The sequence below is a fragment of the Rhinoderma darwinii genome, chromosome 7, assembly GCF_050947455.1.
Source record: "Rhinoderma darwinii isolate aRhiDar2 chromosome 7, aRhiDar2.hap1, whole genome shotgun sequence".
In the NCBI taxonomy this organism is placed as follows: Eukaryota; Metazoa; Chordata; class Amphibia; order Anura; family Rhinodermatidae; genus Rhinoderma; species Rhinoderma darwinii.
In genome coordinates this window covers 21,045,082-21,066,610 of record NC_134693.1, presented here as the reverse complement: position 1 = coordinate 21,066,610, position 21,529 = coordinate 21,045,082, and the positions used below count along the sequence as shown (strand labels likewise).

Below are 21,529 nucleotides of genomic sequence, written 5' to 3'. Positions count from 1 at the left end.
AGCTGTTTTCAGACGTAATGGCATGTGCAGGCGCTTTTCGCTGCGTCCATTACGGACGTAATTGGAGCTGTTTTTCCATGGAGTCAATGAAAAACGGCTCCAATTACGTCCCAAGAAGTAAGGCTGGGTTCACACACCCTATTTACGACGTAATTCGGGCGTTTTAGCCCCGAATTACGTCCGAAAATACGGCTCCAAAGCGGCAGCAAACATCTGCCCATTCATTTGAATGGGTCTTACGATGTTCTGTGCCGACGGTCGCTGTCAAAAGATGGCGCGTAAAAAAGACGCCCGCGTCAAAGAAGTACCTGTTACTAAAAGTAGTGAAACATAAAAAAAATTATATAAATATGGTATAATCGTAATGGTTTTTACCCACAGAATAACGTTAAGTTGCCAATTTTCCAACACGGTCGCAAAGCCCAGTACAGTTTCCCAGTACATTATATGGTAGTTTATATGGTGCCTGTAATAAACATACCCTCATGTCGGTGGAAAAATAACAAAATGATGGCTCTTAGAAGGCAAGGAGGGAGAAACAAACATGAAACATGGCCTGGTCCTTCTAGAGTTTAGGGGTTTACATCTGATTTTATAGAAGATGTTGCTGCAGATTGCACCCTTGACAATACAATCAGGTAAATCTGTTGCAATTTACATGGGAAATCCCTCATTGATATTTCATGCAGTGTACCTGATTTCTATCAGAATGCCTTTACAGTTCATGTCCACCTCTTTACTCCAATGCAATGAATTTAAAAAAATGAATCAAATTTTCTTGATATCCTACCGTTTTGTGTCTGCAGATCCTATGCAGACCTATGTGGCTCCATAGTTACAGACTACAAATAAGGCCTGCACAGTCTGTTACTGTAGTAATACTCCTTTCCATATGTCCACTACTTTTTGACAAAGGTCCCCATACAGTTCCATGATTGCTCCATATAAATGCAGCCAAATGAGTCCCAATTAAAGTGATATACACTTTTTTTCCTGGAAGCACTTGTATAGAATAATGCAGCAGACCATGTAATACAGCAGAAAAAATGTATATCGGCATATACCAGCTCAACGGAGGCCTGGAGGTCACTCTTTTGGCCTCTGTCAGGTGGATGGGGGTTCTTTGGATACACTTAAAATATGCTCCTGGAGCTTGTATGAAATGCAGTGTGAAAGTAGTCTGATTTTAATAAAACTGGACAGCCCCCCTTAATGTAAGGATCGGGGTGCAATAATATTGGATAAGACTTTGATCTTGATATCTTTGAAAACTTACACCAGCCCAACTCAAATTAAAGTCATTTTTTATCCAGTCTAAATATTGTTTAATTAACATATCAATTACCAATTTATCACAGAAATCAAGAGAAAACCCTTCTTTAATCATATAAAAATAAATCCTCCATAATAAAAATATATATTATTTTACTGCAATTTTTAGCGAAATTTCATAAAAATTTTCCGAAAAAAACACAGCAAAAACCACACATGTTAACCCAGAAGAAGAATGCAGCTGTTGACAAGAGAATGAACTATCAATTCACGAGATTAATAGCAAATCACAATTATTTGTTTTGTTTTTTTTTGTTTTTTTTATTAATAGAGAGATTTTTTTTTTTCATTTCATTCATATCTACTGAGGTTCAAGGCATGAGGCGGGGTTTGACCAGTATTCACACACAAGGTACCTAGATAGATTGTATTTCCATGTCGGTAAAACAAAATGGCAGTTTTCACGATGTACTGGTGATAGCTACAACAAAAATGGAGAGGGAAGTAAAATGGTCATTATTTTGGAGTACAAATTGTTTTGGCAAAATTATTTTACATTTCTTATCAGTGAGATTAGATGCAATGTATTCTGTCACTGTGACCAAGAGCAAACAAAGTCATCCTGACCTGCCCAATGATTAACCTTCTGCAAATTACAATTTTATAAAACTAAAAAAAATATTTTTATAATAAACTTTAATTAAAACGTAAACATTTTCATTTCTATTAGGATTTAATTTCCATCTTTTGGATCGTGGTAATATATTATAGAATTATAAATAACGCTAGTTGCATAAACAAATTTTGGCTAATTAGAAGAAAGTTGATTATTTACCAGTAGTGATCGTTTCCAAGATGACGTGTTCCAGAAAGTTCAGGTATAAATACCCCAGGCTGTTGGAGGTTTGGTATTCACCATCGTCATGAGGGGAATCATCCTAGCACTACTGCTCGCTGTAGCGGGTGAGTGGCAATACTTGATTCAGCTCTTATAGATTATTAAAACATTTTAGACATAGAATTTCTAATTTGTTTTCTAAGACCAAAATATATTTGAAACATTTAGATCTTAATGTAGCATTATATTATATTACTAATATTTATAGTGAATATATTGTACATAATATATTATTTGCCACTTGTATAATTTGCCATGTATAATATTAACACAATTTCCTTCATCTTGTCTCATTTTTACAGGTAGTGAAAAATCACAAAACGGTAAGTATTATATTTGTAACTTTAAAAAAATAATAATTCAACCCACCCTTAGTATTTGAAACGTTTTTTAAGCATAGTTGGAATTATAGATTGAAATTGGCCATACAAGATCATTGTACGCAAAAGTATCCTAGTTGGTATTGTAATTAAATTACAGCTCCCCACTTTGTACAATCCCTTTTCGTTAGGAGGATTCCCTAATAATAGCTGATCACAAGGTGTCCTGCTGCTGGGACGCCCCAGCGATCAGCTGTAATTTGTGAGAGAACCCGGCGCTGCCTCTAGAGGAGAAATGGAGCATTACACAGTTCTCATTGAAATTAGTTTATGAACGTGCTTTATAACCACTCTCTCCTCCCGCTAATTAATGGAAGTCCCGAATGAGGGGCTCCCCTATGTTAACTCAGAATGACTTAAAATAGTATTTGAAAATGGGTTTTCTAAACTAGAAACCCCCTTTAAGAATGATTACTTACCAATAAATGAAGACTGACCAGAATAATATAACAAACTCGTTGGCATGTGTCCCTGTAGCTAAAAAGTTTTGCCCTGTATTTATAGAACAACTACTTAACCCAAGCAAGACCTACGTGTACAACTATGAAGCAATTACTTTGAGCGGCTTGCCAGATAATGGCTTGACAAAGGCTGGAATTAAGTTGAACTTCGAGGCTGAGATCAGTGGCTTTGCGCAGAGAACATTCATCCTGAAGGTAATAATGGAGAAAAGGGATCTGGTTGTGGTTGTATCAATCTAGTCTACATACAAAACTATGACTACTTGCCCCCTTCTGCCCTACAAGCCGCTTAAAACCAGGTATCTTGTATCTTCATCTTTCACAAACTATCTAGTAATAATCTGAACAGTTTGGCTCACGCATATCTCTAGTGTCTCAGAGGGAAAAAATACTTGAATTGGCTGCCATGGGCCACAAGTTCCCTTTATCCTACAAAACATTTTTGATACGTGTGGTTCTAAATGTCTTGCTCAATTAATAAATAGCCACATATATAATTTCTTCACTTGTACTTGGTTTTTTGAGGAAGGAACATATATTAATTGAGTTGATATGTAGTAGACTTACCTATTCATTGGCATTTGCCCCCAAAGCACAGACCTTATTTGCCTAAATGTGAATTTCAGGCCTGTTGATGTAAGAAATATGAGCTGCGACTGATCCTTGGGTTCTAATATACATTTATTCCATTCATTTTTTTGTACAAGGAGGGATAATAAAAAGTAGATTTTGAATTATAAAACTGCTTCTTATAAATTTCTATTTCATCTATGTTTCCTCACAGATCCGAAACCTTGACGTAAAGGAATACAATGGTCAATGGCCAAGAGATCCTTTCACTCGATCCATAAAACTGACCCAAGCCAATCAAGATCAGATCAAACATCCTTTTAAGTTTGAATACCACGATGGCCGGGTTGGTGATGTGTTTGCTGCAGAGGGTGTCTCAAGTACAGTGGTCAACATCATTAGAGGAATAATCAATCTGTTTCAAGTCCATGTCAGAAAGTCCCAGAATGTTTATGACTTAGATGAGGTTTGTACATTATATTCTTTACTCAGTCTTTACATCTTTCTATTTTATAGTTTTAATATATACATAGAATCTAGTAACTTTGTAAATACCTATAATTATAGTTTTTGTACCAATTATTAGTTATTTTAAGTCTCTATATTCATATATATAGCTGCTTTCAAAATTATGTTGGTTGCCCTTGGAAACAGACAGCAATTTGTCTCCACTCTGCTGTCAGGCATGTGACCCAATGGTTTAGTTTTCACTTTGTAATTGTCATCTGAGCTCCCACACTGCAGTGCTTTGTATTACCATGAACACATCAGAATTTTGAATATAGCTTTAAAGAGAACCTGTCAGCTCTCCTGACATGTCTGTTTTAGTAAATAATTGTATTCCCCATAAAATCACAATCCTGAAAATCTTTTCTTAGAACATTGTGTCGCACCTCTGTTTTTCCTCCTAGAAGTTTATGAATAAATTGACAACTAAGTGTTACCACGCTCCTTGTCAAAGAGGCGTGTCCCTACACAGTCTGAGACTGAGTACTGATTGGACGGTGTCAGACTGTGAAGAGACACTAGGTTGTCAATGTATTCATAAATTTCTCAGAGGAATAACAGAGGAACGGTACAATGCATAATTCTTAGAAAAGATTCTCTAGAATCGTTATTTTATGGGAATTACAAGTATTTAATAAAACAGACATGTCAGGGGGGGTGACAGGTCCTCTTTAAACATGAATAAAAATGAAAACGTCAATGAAATGTGGTAGAACCTCAGTACAGAAAAGTATTAAAAAAGTTTCTTAACATTTTATGTAGATGTTGACTGTGCCATTTTATAAAATAATGTTCGAAAGTGGAGTTTGCCACTTTAATAATCCAATATAGGGTATTTAGTAGCATAAATGCACAGGAAAATAAACCTAAAAAAAATTATCCACCCCATTGGTTCCTATAGCACCTTATACATGATAAAACCGACTTGAATATTCGCCGAAATTGCTAACTTGGCTGGTGGAAAAAAGTTGGCCACATATGCCTTTAAGTTGATCAAGCCTACATTAAGTGGGTTGATTAAAAAAAACAACACTTGAAATCATGCTGTAGGTACTAATGAAGAACATCCAGTTCATGGACATAGCTATCTCTAAGCACCATACCTGATATTTTCCACTGATATATTCTCACCTATATCCAAAATAGAATTAAGAGAATTATTGTTTCTTCATATAGGATTGTATCTCTGGAAAGTGCCCAACAAGATATCTGATCCAAGATGATGACAAGAAGTCCAATTCCATCATTGTTATTAAATCCCGGGACCTTGAAAAGTGTGAAGACCGTGCAGTAAAGAGAATTGGATTGACCTTCCTTGAACCTTGCAGAGCATGCCAACAGGTAAATGTCAATTCATATGCAAGTTAAGGCAGTTTGAGGCTTGAAAATCCTAGATGTTCATTAATTCCTACTCTCTTCAGAAATCCAGGCACTTGCGTGGTGTGCTTACTAGCACATACAGAATTAGGAATAGGGCCCAAGGATCCGTCATTGAGGAAGTTAAGGCCAAGGAAGTTTTCCAGTATTCTCCTTTCCATGAACTTTATGGAGCTGCTCTTACGGAAATCAGGTTGAGTATATACCAAAGCACTCTTATTATCACATGGTTAATAACATGGAAACATCGGAGGGTTGTAATGTTTATAAAGGGTTAAAGGAAAGTAAATATATAAGTGGGCAAATAATGTAATCAATGAGCACCATAGAGATAATTGTGTCTTCAGATGAAGAACAAGCTAAGGAAGCAGTCTTGGGAGGGTAAATCATTGAGAAACACAATTCTACATGTGTACAGGGTGGCACCTTGTGACTTTGGAAATATAATACACGTTATTTTCATGGTGGACCAGCAATACCATGATACTAGGTGACATATTAGAACTGTAGTTGCATAAACTAGCAATATGACCTAGAACTTGAGCTGGAAAAGATGTTGATCTGTGCTCACTACTGTATACACATGGCCTGACATGAACCTACATAGAGTGCCATTTTATCCCATACCAGTACTTATTTTGTATAGAACAAATAACATAATTTTTTTAATTTCCAGACAAGTCCTCACCTTGAAAGAGATCAAGTCCAGCAGGGTGAGTGAGCCACGTGTGCAACTAGAAAACCGCGGAGGATTGAAATACAAATTTGGCGCTGAAATTTCCCAGATGCCAATTCACTTGTTGAAGGCCAAGAACCTAGAGTCTCAGGTGAGGTGCAAAACTCAGAGTCAAAGTCATGTGTTGCTAAGAAATAGGATTCCCTAGTGCTAATGTTGACCTAGCATCATCACTGATGAGTTTATGAACCTGCTGTCAAAGGAGACGCTAAAAATTCTAGACAGAGATAGCACTAAGAAAGTCATACATAAACCTATAAAGTGTGAGGTGAGGCTAAAAAACTAAAAATATTGGATGAAGCTAAGAATGGATTTACAGGTGCCACAAACCATGAACAGGTGAAAGTAGAATCTGTAGTTACAGATAAAGCTATAAATATAGAATCATTCGTGAAGATAGAACCTAGCGTCACATGAGAAGCTATGAGCCCAGGTCCCCTGGTGAAACCATTACTTAGACTCACAGGCTAAAACATATCTTTATGGCTGAAGCTAGAACATAGAGTCATGGGTAACGCTAGAAGCTAAAGTCATAGGTCAAGCCAGAACCTAGAGCTTAAGATGAAACTAGAACCTAGAGTCATGGATAAAACTAGAGCTTAGTGCCATGGGGAAATGAGTACTTATGTCATGGTGTAGCTACACACCTAGAGTCATAGGAGAGGCTATGAACAAAGGGTCTCTGGTGAAGCCATTACTTAGACTCACAAGCTAAATCATAGCTTTATGGTTGAAGCCAGAACATAGAGTCATGAGTAACAATAGAAGCTAAAGTCATGGGTGAAGCTAGAACCAAGAGCTTAAGATGAAATTAGAACCTAGTCACATGAGAAGTTCTGAGCCCAGGGCCTCTGGTGAAGTACTTACATTCACTAGCTAAAACATAGCATTATGGTTGAAGCTAGAACATAGAGTCATGGGTAACGTTGGAATCTAGAGCTTTAGATGAAACTAGAACTTAAAGTCATGGGTAAAACTTGAGCTTAGTTCCATGGGTGAAGTGAGAACAAGAGCCATGGTGAAACTACGAAACTAAAGTTACAGAAGAGACTATGAAACTAGAGTTTGAGGTGAACCTACAACTACAAGTCAAGTTATGGACCTCATCATAAAAGAGTTTAGGTGAGACCATGAGCCTATTTTCACAATGTAGTCAAAGCTGTGATTGAGAATCATATAGCTACACGCAAATGTCCCTACTAGGTCTTGTAATGTCCTATCGTGGGACATCTAGAACATACTGCTCCGTGATAGCATAGATAACTCAAGAATAGTTAGAAACAATAATATTCTTTACTCTTTAATTCCCAGATTTCAGATACTTTGCACCGTCTGGTACAGAACAACCAACAAGAGGTACAGGGAGAGGCTCCAGCTAAATTCCTGCAATTGATCCAGCTCCTACGAGACATAAACCCTGATAACATTCAGGCCATCTACAAGCAGTACTCCGACAAACCTCTGTACAGGTAAGGTCATGGAGGGCCTGTTATCCTCTAATGGTCCAGTCTCTTATGTCTCTCTATTAGCTCAACATTCCCTAATATGGTATTTAAAACTTGGTTTTCTAAATCAGACAACTCCTTTAATTTCTAGCTAGTAATAAGACCCTATCCCAGATTTCCTTTTTTACTGATGCATAACAATGTATTTGATGGTTGTGTTTTTCAGGCAATGGATGATAAAAGCAATCCCTCTGATTGGTTCAACTGAGTCTCTTAAGGTCGTAAAGCATAATATTCCAAGCCAGAGCACCCAGGAAGCAGCCTTGTCTATCACACTTGCCATGCAGCATACACGGGCCAGCCAGAATGCTCTTCAGATTGCAGCTGTGAGTCTTTTTTCTTATTTGAGAATAAATATAGTTCCGCTACAATACTTCAGCATTGCTAATATTTGCATGAAGTCTGATAAATATGAGTATTTGGATATTATCATTTCCATAATAGTGAGGAAATTTTGATTGCACTCAATGAATCTATAGCACTGATGAATATCAGTATCTTGGTTGTAAGGAAATGCTAAACCTAAAATAAAAGAGTTGCTAAAAGAAGAGTTGCTAATAAATAGCTATGTATGGAGATATTCTGGAGAACTAGACCTATGAGAGATATTTTTGGACTTCCTCTCAGTCATCCCATTGCGAAACATTAGTCAGCCTCACTCTGGCAGATGAAAGGGAACATAATTTATCAAATGGAGATACCAGTGTCTCTTTAAAAAAGATAAAACCCCTAGTAATTAATAAAAAAAACAGCAACATTTCTAGGGTAAAATAACAGAATATGTGAAGAATGAATTTTAAAAAAAAATTGTCTTTTTCAAGTTATCTATTTCAGAAAATTTATAATTTTTTTTTTTTTACTAACAGGAACTGGTGGAGGATTCCAGAGTCCAGAATTCACGCACACTGCTCAAGGCAGCCATGTTGTCCTATGGTACAATGGTTAACAAATACTGTGCAACTACCCAAGCATGTCCAGAGTCAGCCCTACAGGTGAGTGATTTATCAGGTTAGTCAGGTTGGTTTGTTCTACAATAGAATTTATCAAAAATGTATCCCTCGATGTGACAGGAAGACATAATATATTAGCAAATGGTCAGTGACCTGAAATCAACCCATACCAACCAATAATGAGTGAGCTTTCATTAATCTTGTTCATATTAGACAATGAGATAAAACATCTGATTGGTTGCCATGTTGTAACTTGAATATGTAAATGAATCCTTTCTCAATGTTTCAGCTCCTCCATGATTTTGCCGCCGAAGCTGCCAACAAGGCTCGCGCTGAAGATATCAGCCTAGCAATGAAGGCTTTGGGTAATGCTGGTCAAGTTGCAAGTATCAAGCGTATTATGAAATTCTTGCCAGGATTTTCCTCTAGCGCCTACCAGTTGCCAGTGAGAGTTAAAGTTGATGCTGTGATGGCTCTCAGGAACATAGCCAAGGATGACCCTAAGAGAGTAAGTAGTTTTTTTTAATAAACTCCACCCATTAGTTATTAAAATACGAGGTCATAAATAGACATCATACATGAAAACCCTTTATAAACGCAATTTTTTTTATTTAGGTTCAGGAAATATTGCTTAGTATCCTAATTGATCGTCGTGTCCATACTGAGGTGCGAATGATGGCTTCTGCAGTTCTCTTGGAATCTAGACCACCTGCTGCCACTGTGATCACCATAGCTCAGGCCATACAGAAGGAGTCTAAAGTGAACCTGCAGTTGGCCAGTTTTGTCTACTCTTACATGAAGGCCTTGACCAAAGCCTCTGTCCCAGAATTCCATGAACTGTAAGTGTGGATGACTTACTTTAACCCTAGATGTTGACGGTAAGCTAATTTAGTATTTTTCTTCCATATTCATAAAACTGACCTTTATATGACTTTAGGAATGCAGCTTGTAACGTCGCCATCAAGATCCTGAACCCAGTGCTTGACAAACTGAGCATGCGCTACAGCAAAGTAATCCATCTTGACGCTTTTAATTGTAAGTCACCAGTTTTTTTTAAGAAAATGGAGCACAAGTAATTGCCAAATAAAGTCATACTACTTTTTAATTCCCTTATTTCCTATATTTATTGTCCCTCTGCTTTGAGAGGACAACCCTCTAGACCATTATCACTGCAATTTTTGGTTTTAGAGAGGTTTTACTCCATATTTAAAAGATGGGAGCCTTTGGGGGTCGAATAGACGATGAGGCTTTCAGGGCTGGGGAAACAGAATATATTTAACACTTTTCATATTTTAAATTTCCCATTATTTTCATGGTACAATTTGGCGGCAAATATATTATTATTTTGATATTTTATTCTTCAGATCCTCTGATGTCTGGAGCTACTGCGAATATCCTCATTTTGAACAGTCCTACCACCACAATGCCAGCTGCCATCATCGTCAAAGTCCGTGGATACATGGCTGGAGCAAGCACAGATATTATTGAGGTAAATTAAACAGACCCAGCCCTTGTTACGTGAATACATCTATTATATTTTAATTACATTGATAATCTGCTCCTCATTCCAGTTTGCTGTACGGGCTGAAGGCCTCCAAGAAGTCCTCAGAAAACAGAACATTCAATTTAATCAGTATTCCATGCAAAAAAACATCATTAAGATTGTCAAAGCTGTGAGTATTTCAGTTTTGCCTTGTTTTAAGCATTATCATATGCAATAAATAATGCATTTTTTAAATATTTTTTTATTTGTATTTAATGTTCCACAGCTGACCGGATTTAAAAATCTTCCATCCGAGGTGCCTCTGATCTCAACAAATGTTAAGGTGTTTGGTCAAGAAGTCTTTTACGATGACGCCACCAAGGAAACCATTCAAAACGCTTTCAGGGTAAGATATAGTTTCTACCCATCGGCCATATATAGATAACATTTGCCATATTCCATCAGTGATTTTTTTATTCTTTTTACTGTTCTGCAATGTTTTAGGTACTGACGGAGCCAACTTCCCGTCATTCTATGATGAAGAAAATCATCCAGAAACTTCTTGATGGACTTGTAGGACAATGGGCACAGCCTGTTCTATTGGCTGAAGCTAGACACATCATACCCACTTCCATGGGTCTTCCTCTTGAGTTTAGCATACACTCTGCTGCTGTCGGCAATGCTGCTGTTAACCGTAAGATAAATTACAGTCTAAGGAATAGACATTGTCAAAGGCGTAACGTGAAGCTTCTGGGCCCCAATGCAAAATTTTAAACAGTGCCCTCCACCTACCATTCTTCTTATGTGGCAGAGTGGCCTTTGTGGCCCCTCCTGCACCAGGGCCTGGGTGCAACTGCTACCTCTGCACCCCTATAACTATGTGTTTCTCCAGAGTTTTAGTTTTTTTTCTTTAAGACTTTATTCTTCTCAATGTCTTGTTCAGGATTTCTGTGTTTTATCCATTCATCTTGAAGATGGTCGTCTTATTTTTTGGTTTTTCCTCAACTCCTTTATGTAAAATTGTATTTTCCAAAGAGCTGGGTCTTGTCCTAGCAAGCTGACATCGCAGTCTGGTCCTTTGTGCATAATATGGAAGATAAGGCTTTATTTGGTCAAGGATGCAAGCATTTGTATTCCATACCATCCATACCATCCAAAAAATGCAAAAGTTTATCCCAATTGTAAAAGGGACAGTTCTTTATATCTTCTGGGAAACCACCGACCAGGCTCCAAGGAACTCCAAGATTGCAGGGAACCTTGTTTATGAATCACTAGCGTACACAATGGTGGAGTCCTCCATAGAGTTCCACTGATCTTTTAAAAAATTAATAATAATATACCAAAAAAAATACTCGTATCACTTTCAAAAATTCTGCCTTTTAACCTTTTAATTCTGAAGGAATATTCCATTTTATTTTGCAGTTGATATGAAAGCAAATCCAACACCTTCAAGTGACTTGAGTGTTGCCCAACTTTTGCAATCCAATATCCAACTGCGTGTTGATGTAACCCCAAGGTTAGTCTACATAGATATTATGTAAAAACAATACATGAAGTAATATTTTATTCCATATATTTTTCACATAATTTTTTTCCAATAACAGAACATTGTATACTAGTTTTTATTGAAAATGGGGGCAATTCCATAAACGCTTCCCTGTTCTTATTTAGTTTAGCAATTTACAAATTAAATAAAGTCATACTTTGAAACAACTGATCAATGTCTATCGTATTTTCAGCATTTCATTGCATACAGTGGCAACCATGGGAATAAACACACACATAATCCAATCTGGAATTGAATTTCATTCAAAGATGCTTGCCATCACCCCAACAAAATTCACTGCAAAGATTGATGCCAAAGAGAAGAATATCAAGATTGAAACTGTACCAAACCAGCAAGAAAATGATATTATAATCACAAGGTACATTCTGAAAAAAAAAAAAAAATAGGTCGTTCTCATTGCTAAATGTCCCATATAGAGAATTCAAGGAGTGACAGTGATTTGAGTGGCTGGTACAATATAAGCAAGGCCATTAACAAAGACAACAGTAAATTAATCAAATGAAATAGTAGGGAATACTTTTAAAGGAGTTGAACAATCCCTTTTCATTACAAGGGCCCCACAACAATTAGCTTATCACCTGATGTCCCACTGCTGGGACCTCAACTGATCGGCTGTAAACTGTGGGGGAAATCGGCAGCAAGTGTTCAATTTCTCTGCAGTGCCACCACAGGAGAAATTAAGTATTACACGGTTCCCATTAAAAGCAACGGGCTGTCTGCATGAATGTGCCCGAACCTCCAAAGTGAAAGGTGTTCTTGAATCTGGTTTAGAGATAAGGGTCCCTTCTATTAACCAGACCACCCCTTCAAAGTCCATATTTATGCATACTTGGTACAACATTTAGTTTTATAAGTAAAAAAATACATGAAGTAACATTTTATTCAACATATATTTTACATCATTTTTTTTAAACAACAGAACTCAGGTGTTTGCAGTGTCCAGAAATGTGGAAGAGTTGGAGTCAATGAAGAAGACACCACTTATCCCCAAGGGAGCCGAACAGAACATTCTGCAAAAACATTTTGAAAAGTCTGAAAAGTCTTCAGCAGAAGGCACTAGCATGATGGTAATGTCTTTAGGGTGTAAAACTTAACAGATAATTTAACCTATTGGGCCAAATATAAACAACTCCTGAAGAATACACGTTCAGATATGGTCATCACAGACGAGGTTCCACGATGATGATTTCTTCATATATGAACAATATGCGCTCTTTTAAAGTTTGTGCCCTGAATTTATGCATTCATTTTTGGGAATTGCTTCCTGATTATCAACAATCAGATCTTGATTTGATCTAATGTTCACTGTAAATTAAAGGTTTGTTTTAAATCAAAAAATGTAAAGATAGTCATAGTATTACCCTTTTATTAATAATTTTTTTGTGTTTTTAGGAGGGATCTTCAGAAATGATTGCCAAGAAATATGCTTATCCTGGAGAGACAGGACAACATCAGTATTCACCTTCTAACTATCTCCACCTCTGTCTTCGAATCCCCCACGTTAATATTCAGCTCTGTGCACAACACAAATCTCGTAATGCTGCAGGACGTAAACATACTATGTTTTACCAAATTGTAGGAGAACATGAAACAAAACTCACAGTGAAACCAAGTAAGTGACCCCACAATATATTTTCTTACAGCCTGTTGACGCTTTTGAAGGCACCATGTTGAGTAACCTCCGTTCCTTCTACATTTCCAGCTCAGAAAGAGGTAGTCATTGAAAAATTGCAACTGGAAATAACTGCTGGACCCAAAGCAGCCTCAAAAATAATTGCTTTGGCTGACCTGGAAGAGAAAGAGGATGGACATCTTGAGGAATCTGAAGTTCATAAGAGGCTGAGGACCATTCTTGGAATTGATAAGGAACACATGGTAATTAAGTTTGGGTAGAACGTGTTTCTCCTTCCCCTAATCCAAGATGGTTATCTTGGAGTATCATTAGATTTTCTGAGATATTTTGCCAATGCTATAAATATTTATTAATTATGATGTTACAGGCCAGAAATGAGAGTTTACGTGTACAGAAAAAAAAGAAACCTAGTAAGGATGCAGAAGTTGTTGAGGCGGCAAGGTACAAGAATAAACAATCAAGCAGTAGCAGCTCATCCAGCAGCGCCGAAAATGATAAACAGCGCCGCCACCAGCAGAAGCAGCAGCCGGGAAAAGAACATCATTCATGGGAAAATCAGCAGCACAAAGGAGGCAATAAGTACAATCCCAAGAGCAGCAGTAGCAGCAGCAGCAGCAGTAGCGACAGCAGCAGTAGTAGCAGCAGCAGCAGCAGCAGTAGCAGCAGAAAAGGAGGTCATGGACACAACCATAGCAGCAGCAGCAGTAGTAGCAGCGATAGCAGCAGCAGCTCAAACCAACAAAAGAAGAAGGATAGAAAATACCAGCCAATCACCCAGCAGAACAAACGCAAGCAGCAAAGGGGCGGTCACTACATCAGTGATGATGATGATGATGAGCAGGTACTATCACCATTATATCATATTAAAGTACTAAAACGTAATATATTTAAAAGAGTCCAGGATTAGAAAAAGAATCTGCTTTTTTTTTTCCCAGGAACAGCACCACATCTGTTCATGTCTTGTATTGTAGCTCATCCGCATTCAAGTAAATAGGACTGAACTGCAATACCAGCCCATGGGCAGAAATGGCGCTATTTCTGGAAAAAGCAGATCGATTTTTCTAATCTTAAACAAATCATTTCAATGCAAAAAAATAAAAAAATAAAAAATATTATTTATTTCTGCCTGCTTTAAATATGTATCCCTGTTATCTTTCTAGGCTCAACGTGAAATCTATGCACTACGATTTAGGAGACCTAATAAAGAGGTATGGGTCTTTAGTGTGTTTTAGAATATCAAGTAAGACTAAATAGGTTTACATTTTAATCTGAATCATTAGTGTGCTGGAAAATGAGGATGAAAAGGAGATAAAAGCTGCAGTACCGCTTGTGACCACTAACAATGCACTTTGTATTGAGTCTCTACATTTTTGTATATTGTTCTAGGTTAGGATGCCTAAATATCATAAAGTTATACAAATATTTGCGTAGAAAATATAATGAAATGAAGGTAATTGAGTATTTGGCATATAATATTACAAACTTATTAAAGGTATATCATTCTCATTTATCTCAGCATGTCAGGACAATGTCTGGGCGTATCCGTGCATCACAGTCCAGTTCCAGCTCCAGTTCTAGCAGCAGCAGCAGTAGCAGTAGCAGTGAATCAGATAGAAGACCCAAGGCACATGTAAGTATGATGCAAGTATGGGAAAAACCCATGGTATAACTAAAAATACTTATTTCTAATTAGAATATACCATGTAAACGTGGCATTATTCTATTATTTTCAGGATTCAAAATGTTTTTGGATGTCAAATTATTTTTTAGGTCTCATATAGTCTGGTGGGATTTTGTAGTTCTCACACAAAATGTAGAATATTTGTGACTTTGTACAAATTGGTGGAATTTTGTAGGCTTTATAGAAAATGGCGGATTTTTGTGCATCTTCTAGTAGAGTTCACAAAAATATGATGACATTACAACATACAAAATAGTGAACCTTCCTCTGGATTAATATAGCAGGAAAATAACTTGGGTAGTGTCTTATTAACGTTTGTGTTATTATATGGCTGCCATAAATGTTGAATGTTTTTGCCTCATAAAAAATGGTGGAATTTTGTTGATCTTATAGTGAGTTGGTTGGATTTCCCATATCAAATTGTTCTTGGAAGGCACTGATACTCCTTGTGGAGAGCCAGCTGGTAGTTAGTCTTAAGTGCAATGCTCCCTGGGAAAAGTATGCAAAATAACTCTACCCAAGTTATGTTTCAAAGCTCTATAAAGGGTCGGACCATTGACAGTAGTAAGTAGTAGTGTAGAGGCACTAGTGAGATGGTTTTCTTCCTTCTCGCAAAGAGCCATTTTGCATATAAAATGGTTGTCTTAAAAAGTGATGAGAGTTTGAAGACTCTCTTTAAGAGTAAATCCAAGAAGTAAGTTAATATTTATAACCCTTCACAATATATCTAATTTTATTTTCAGGGCAGTTTTCTTGGAGAACACAAATCTCCCTCCTGGGTGGCCACTCTTCAGGCTGTCAGAGCTGACAATAAGAAGCAGGGTTATCAGATAATTGTGTATGGAGACTATCACACATCCAAGCCTAAACTTCAGGCCTACATAGTGGACATTGCAGGAGAGAGCCGCTGGAGAGCATGCATGAATGCACAAGTTGAAAGCCAAAATGAAGCCCAGGTAATATCCAAAATACTATAAAAGCTTTATAACATATCAATAAATCTCACAATATTTCTACAAATAATATAAAGCTAACCAGAAATACTGTGCTTTAGGCCGAAATTAAATGGGGCCAGAACTGTCAACAGTACAAGATCGCTGCATGGGCAGAAACAGGACGTTGGGGCAGCCAACCAGCTCTCAGACTGAAATTTAACTGGCCAAGAGTCCCATCTAAAGTAAAATCCATCGCACAAACGTAAGTCAATATTCAAATACTGTTTCGCTCCTCTTATCAATTATCCATATATTTGCACTAAGCCTAAGCCTTAAGTTATGAAAATATCCTGCTGAAGATGAAGGACAGAAGATGAAGATTTCTGCATGGCTGCTTTTTTCAGTAGCTTGGGGAAAGTATTGTAAACCAGCAACTATAAATGTTGGCTCCCCGTTTTTTTATTCTAAGATTTAAGGGGGTTTTACACTGGGCGATTATCGGGCAGACGAGCATTCATAGAACGCTTGTTGCCGATAATTGCCCTGTGTAAACAGGGCAGCGATCAGCAGATGAACGAGAAAACGCACAATCATCTGCTGATCGTATCGTGTTAAAAAAGTAAAATATTATCATGTCGGCAGCACATCTCCCTATATAAACAGGGAGACGCGCTGCCGACATAATAGTAACTTATGGGGACGAGCGATCGGTGTAACGACCGCTCATCTCCATCCATAGCTCCGTGTGACAGGACCAAACGATCGATGTCTCGTTGATCGGCGCTCGCTGTATCGAACGATTATCGGCCGGTGTAAAATGGCCTTTAGTGTCCCTTTGTGGTTTGATATGTAGGGATGGAAGACTTGAATAAAAATAACCATAAATAACATAAATGTGTGTTATATTACAGTAATACATAAACATTGCGAATACAAATAAATATACAAAAATAATTAAACAATTTGTCTATAATATTCAATTGCGATGAATTTTGACTTTCAGAGCTGGTTTGTTTATTCCTGGAGCTGCCTATTTGTTAGGATTCTCCAGCAGAATGCAGAGAACCCCATCAAGACAAGCTAAATTCGTCCTGTCCCTCTCCAACCCCAGGACCATGAACGTTGTTTTCCAAGTACCACAGGTAACCTCCCTATTAATTATCCAAATAGAATTGTCACCTAAGAGATTGTCCCATTGTTGTAAATATCACTTTGGGACCTTCTGACCCTCCTTGGATTAGGGCACAAAAGGAAGGCAGACTGAGGCTAAATGAGGCTGAGCTGCAATACCAGAATCACCCCATCAACAAGTGTGGCGCTGTTTCTAGACCAACGCAGACCTTTTTTCCTTATCTTATACAACCCTTTTCAAATTCCTATACAATTGCACCTTTAAAGCCGGATATGTGTTTACTGTAATGCAGGGAACTTTCTACTATCAAGCCCTCAATCTCCCTGCCTCTGTTACTGCTGCCTGGCACGCAAGTCCCACAGACATTCAGGTCCCAACCTGGAATATCTTTGCTGATGTTCACAATTCAATAGCAGACAGACTTAAAGGTAAGTTTAATGATGTATTTTATTTTTTGTGTGCATATATCCTACATAGCGACAGACCGGGGTTCTTTAGTCCCATCAGAGGAAATTATTCTTAGGGATCACACTCCATTTTTAATTGTATTGTAACCTTTGTTGATGTCATTGCAGTCATTCGACCTATCATCAATAAGATCTAATAGGTTATTTGTGGATCAACCCCTGAGAAATAGACCATAGTGACAATTGATTGGCTCCAAAGTCAGCTCCACATGGGGTTGTCTTCTGCTTGACCTTTGTGCCCCATTGTTGTGTCAGACCCTGTGCCCACTGGGGATCACCGGCTATTTCAGCTTACGGGGCAATTCTGTGAAATCCCAGTTGCCCAATACCTCCAGCCCTATTGCTAATGAGCTAGATATATTCTAAAATCTATACCTTTATCATTTCAATTACCTCTCTAGGAAGCTGTACAATGACCAACAACATGATAACAACATTTAACAATATCAACTACGCCTACACAATGCCTGGAAACTGCTACCACGTTCTCGCTCAGGACTGTACTGAAGAAAATAAGTTCCTGATTATGGCCAAGAATTCCCTGGAGACTCCAGAACACAAAGATATTAATATTAAGCTGGGAGAATTGTAAGTAGAAACCTATTATGTAAATGATGTGCATGTGACTTTTATACTGTATTTTATATAACCATTGTATTGCCATTATATTAAACTATAGTTGATATCAGAACTACAGTTTATATTAAGCCAGAGCTAGACTACAACTCCCAGATAGAAGCGATTGGCAAGACCCCGATAGAAATTAATGAGCAAAGTCATGTGAATTGCCTTGGGCTTCAATTCAATTGGACTGGCACAGATTATCATATTTTACATAATAAACTTTTCTATATACTTTCTTCACTTCCCTAGTGATATTAATATGTACAGCAGAGCAGGAGAGCCAAAGGTGAAGGTTAATAACATTGAAATTTCCAAGATGAAACTCCCATATGAGCCTAGCCAGGGTAAGTAAGACACTAAGATTTTGGATTTAGTAAAGGTATATACAAGGAGGATACATTAGTGTGCTATGACAAAGTGGCTAAAATTTGTGTGGTTTGTACTAAGTGGCACAGAACTGCCATTATACTATCATAGCGTATAAAAATAATACCACCACTTTCTGCCTAAAATAGTACCACCAGTGCTTGCTTAAATATTACCACCATAAAGTGGCCAAATACAGTAACTGTATTATGTAATTCATACATAAAACCCACAATACAGTGCTACAATAATACAACCATACGCTACTAACAGCGCCATACAAATAATAACACCATACAGTGCCTTAATTCAATGTATAAATAATACCACCATACTCATGCACCATGCTTAAAAAAGAACATAAAGTTCTCAAATCATGCTTGTAACATAACACGCCCTATATACACAAATACAACTATATAGAAACATATACTCACGTCATATATACAACATTCACACACTATATATATATATATATATATATATATATATATATATACACACACACACACACACATTTCAAACCATGATGAGTTGATGGGGTGGTGGGGGGTTATAGATGCTTTGATAATACTTGAGATATATATTCTCCCACATCAATTTCCAAGAATAATTAAAATCCTAAAGAAGAGGAATGACCTTGCAAAAACATACAACGTGTAATAAAATGATTGTGTCAGGGTCTGACATCCAAGATGACATCCAATACTGTCCAAAGTGTTTTATTAGTTATAACACTCACATCAGACTAAAGTGATTATATTGACAGACATTAATACTAATCAAAACCATCATATTATATATACAATAGCAATCCCAGAGTGACAAGGGATATGGTCCTTATCTGATGTCTTTCTAATGTCCTCATACTCTGTAATAACCTTTAATTACAATATAACACTTATATTTTCTTCTGGAATCCATTAATCTATTAATAAAGAACAATTTAATTGAATTAGGACTCCGTAATCACAAACCATATTATTCTAAAATCTATTTCAGATCCATCTGTGCGTATCGAAGAGATTGACGGAAAACTTGTCCTATCTGCACCAGTGTTTGGTATTGAAGAATTGTTTTATGATGGAAAGTCAAGTGAGGTAAAGGAACCACATATTTACACCTAGAATGTCCAATGGATCAATCTTTTGGGGTGTCCTCAACTACACATGTGGAAGTGGGTCATGTTAGATGAGTGCAGAGTGGCTTGCTGAGGAGGACCTGTCCTGCATTACACATTGATTTCAATGGGTTGTCTGTGTAGTGCCTAATTTCCCCTGTGGTGGCGCTGCAGGGAAATTGAACACCTACTGCCAGGTTTCCCCATACTTTACAGCTGATCGCTGGGGTCACAGCAGGTGGACACTTTGTGATCAACTTATTATAAAGGGACCCTTTTAACAAATAGGGTTTGTCCAAAGCCAAGAACCCCTTTGAGTTCACTTGAAAACCTTTATGACTTCTACATCCCATAAAACTTATATCATCAACCCTCGCAATAACTATATGTTAGAAGTTGGGGTTAGGGTTCTTTGAGGGCTTTCTAGACCACTACATTATCAGATATCCCAGTAATTTATATCTATTCTTATGTAGCTTCACACAGCAGTATGGATGAGAGGCCAGACTTGTGGTATCTGCGGCCGCCACGACGATGAGACAGAGCAAGAATTCAGGATGCCTGATGGATCAGTAGCAAAGAATGAAGAAAGCTTCGGCCATTCTTGGATCCTGCCTGAAGAAGCCTGCTCAGGAAGTAAGTAATAACTAGTGGTTTTCATTGTAGATTATTACGCTTACATAGCCACCACTCAATCAGTTCTGTATCCCCATACAATATGATTGATAAAATTATGTGACTCTAACACTGTATTTAATTATACGGAATATATGCATCTTAATATGGTTGAAATTATTTAATAAGTCAGTGATGTAAAAAGGTTGTTGTTTCCCAGCTACATCCTTTTTTAGTCTATTTTCAACTCTTCTTAAGATATAGGGATATTGGGATCGATGAATATGCAGTAAAATGATGGGAATCATGGCAGCAGTGTGGGATGAGTGTGCTGACTTTGTGGGAGGCAGTGACCTGTCCACTCACGTTATCACATTAATGAAGAGTATGGAAAGATATTGGTGCTAGACTCAATTTATTTATGTGGTATATAAAATACTCCTTATTTTACAGCCTGCAAACTTCATCGCTCTATGGTGAAGACTGAGAAACCAGAAAGGGAGGAAAGCAAATGTTATTCCATCCACCCAGTCCTGCGCTGCGCTAAAGGTTGTACCCCAGCAGCCACCACCCCTGTCTCTGTCGGCTTCCACTGCACATCAGCTGGTAAGTTATGATTTATAGATAATATAGAGCTCAAGGTTGTCGATAACGTAGTGGGATTGCTATCGGGTATCAACCTCTCAGAGATCAGTCCATTGGTCCCAACTCTCTTGGAGACTGTAAATTCTCTGTTCATTGGAGAGGTTTTCCTTGGTCTTGTATGGTATCAGATTAGTCCTGATTTGGGACAATGATGCACTTCAGTATTAAAGACTTACCCAAGCTAGGGGATCTCCTTTACCCATTCAGTCCCAACAAAATGGAGACTAGAGAAGTTTTTAACGTTGTAGCTTCTGTTACACTGGGGACTAAGCAACATATTTTTTTTATAAATTGTGAACTATGTATCTGTACATATACTCCTGACTATAACTTGTCTCTTGTGCAACTACAGATCTGGCAGAAGAGGAGACACTGATTGACAGGCCCGAAGACTTTACAGAGCAAGTAGAAGCACACACTTCCTGTTCCTGCGAGTCCCTCCAGTGCAGGGGTTAACGTTGATGCTGCATCTGCCCCCTCTTGTTTATACCTAGTAACTAAACATTAGCACAAGAATGAGCTGCAATGTCAGCCCTAATCAAGCCAATCGCACTTTTAAACCAACTGTATAGTTCTTCGTTCTAAACCCTGAAATTTTCAATAAA

General features: G+C 37.6%; 1 protein-coding gene across 1 annotated transcript; it reads left to right on the top strand.

The window, feature by feature from the left end:
- The first annotated feature begins 2,186 nt into the window (after positions 1 to 2,186).
- On the top strand, positions 2,187 to 21,529 carry LOC142657667 (vitellogenin-A2-like). The gene is made up of 35 exons (XM_075832933.1): positions 2,187 to 2,235; positions 2,473 to 2,493; positions 3,055 to 3,206; positions 3,796 to 4,047; positions 5,265 to 5,429; positions 5,510 to 5,658; positions 6,142 to 6,292; positions 7,513 to 7,670; positions 7,873 to 8,032; positions 8,573 to 8,698; positions 8,946 to 9,164; positions 9,272 to 9,495; positions 9,594 to 9,691; positions 10,021 to 10,145; positions 10,228 to 10,329; positions 10,426 to 10,545; positions 10,644 to 10,833; positions 11,562 to 11,655; positions 11,879 to 12,064; positions 12,626 to 12,773; positions 13,099 to 13,318; positions 13,409 to 13,581; positions 13,707 to 14,180; positions 14,500 to 14,547; positions 14,856 to 14,969; positions 15,764 to 15,976; positions 16,075 to 16,217; positions 16,959 to 17,097; positions 17,380 to 17,515; positions 17,956 to 18,142; positions 18,428 to 18,522; positions 19,547 to 19,644; positions 20,141 to 20,300; positions 20,733 to 20,885; positions 21,277 to 21,529. The coding sequence occupies exons 1-35, from the start codon at positions 2,196 to 2,198 to the stop codon at positions 21,378 to 21,380; spliced, it is 5,337 nt and encodes a 1,778-aa protein (XP_075689048.1). The 5' UTR covers positions 2,187 to 2,195; the 3' UTR covers positions 21,381 to 21,529.

What these genes read in the sequence shown, in the direction of transcription:
- LOC142657667 (XM_075832933.1), top strand. Translation starts at nt 2,196, where the DNA reads ATGAGGGGAATCATCCTAGCACTACTGCTCGCTGTAGCGG. An exon ending in CTTGCAGAGCATGCCAACAG is followed by an intron (nt 5,430 to 5,509) that starts GTAAATGTCAAT and finishes TACTCTCTTCAG; the next exon opens with AAATCCAGGCACTTGCGTGG. An exon ending in AATGATATTATAATCACAAG is followed by an intron (nt 12,065 to 12,625) that starts GTACATTCTGAA and finishes TTTAAACAACAG; the next exon opens with AACTCAGGTGTTTGCAGTGT.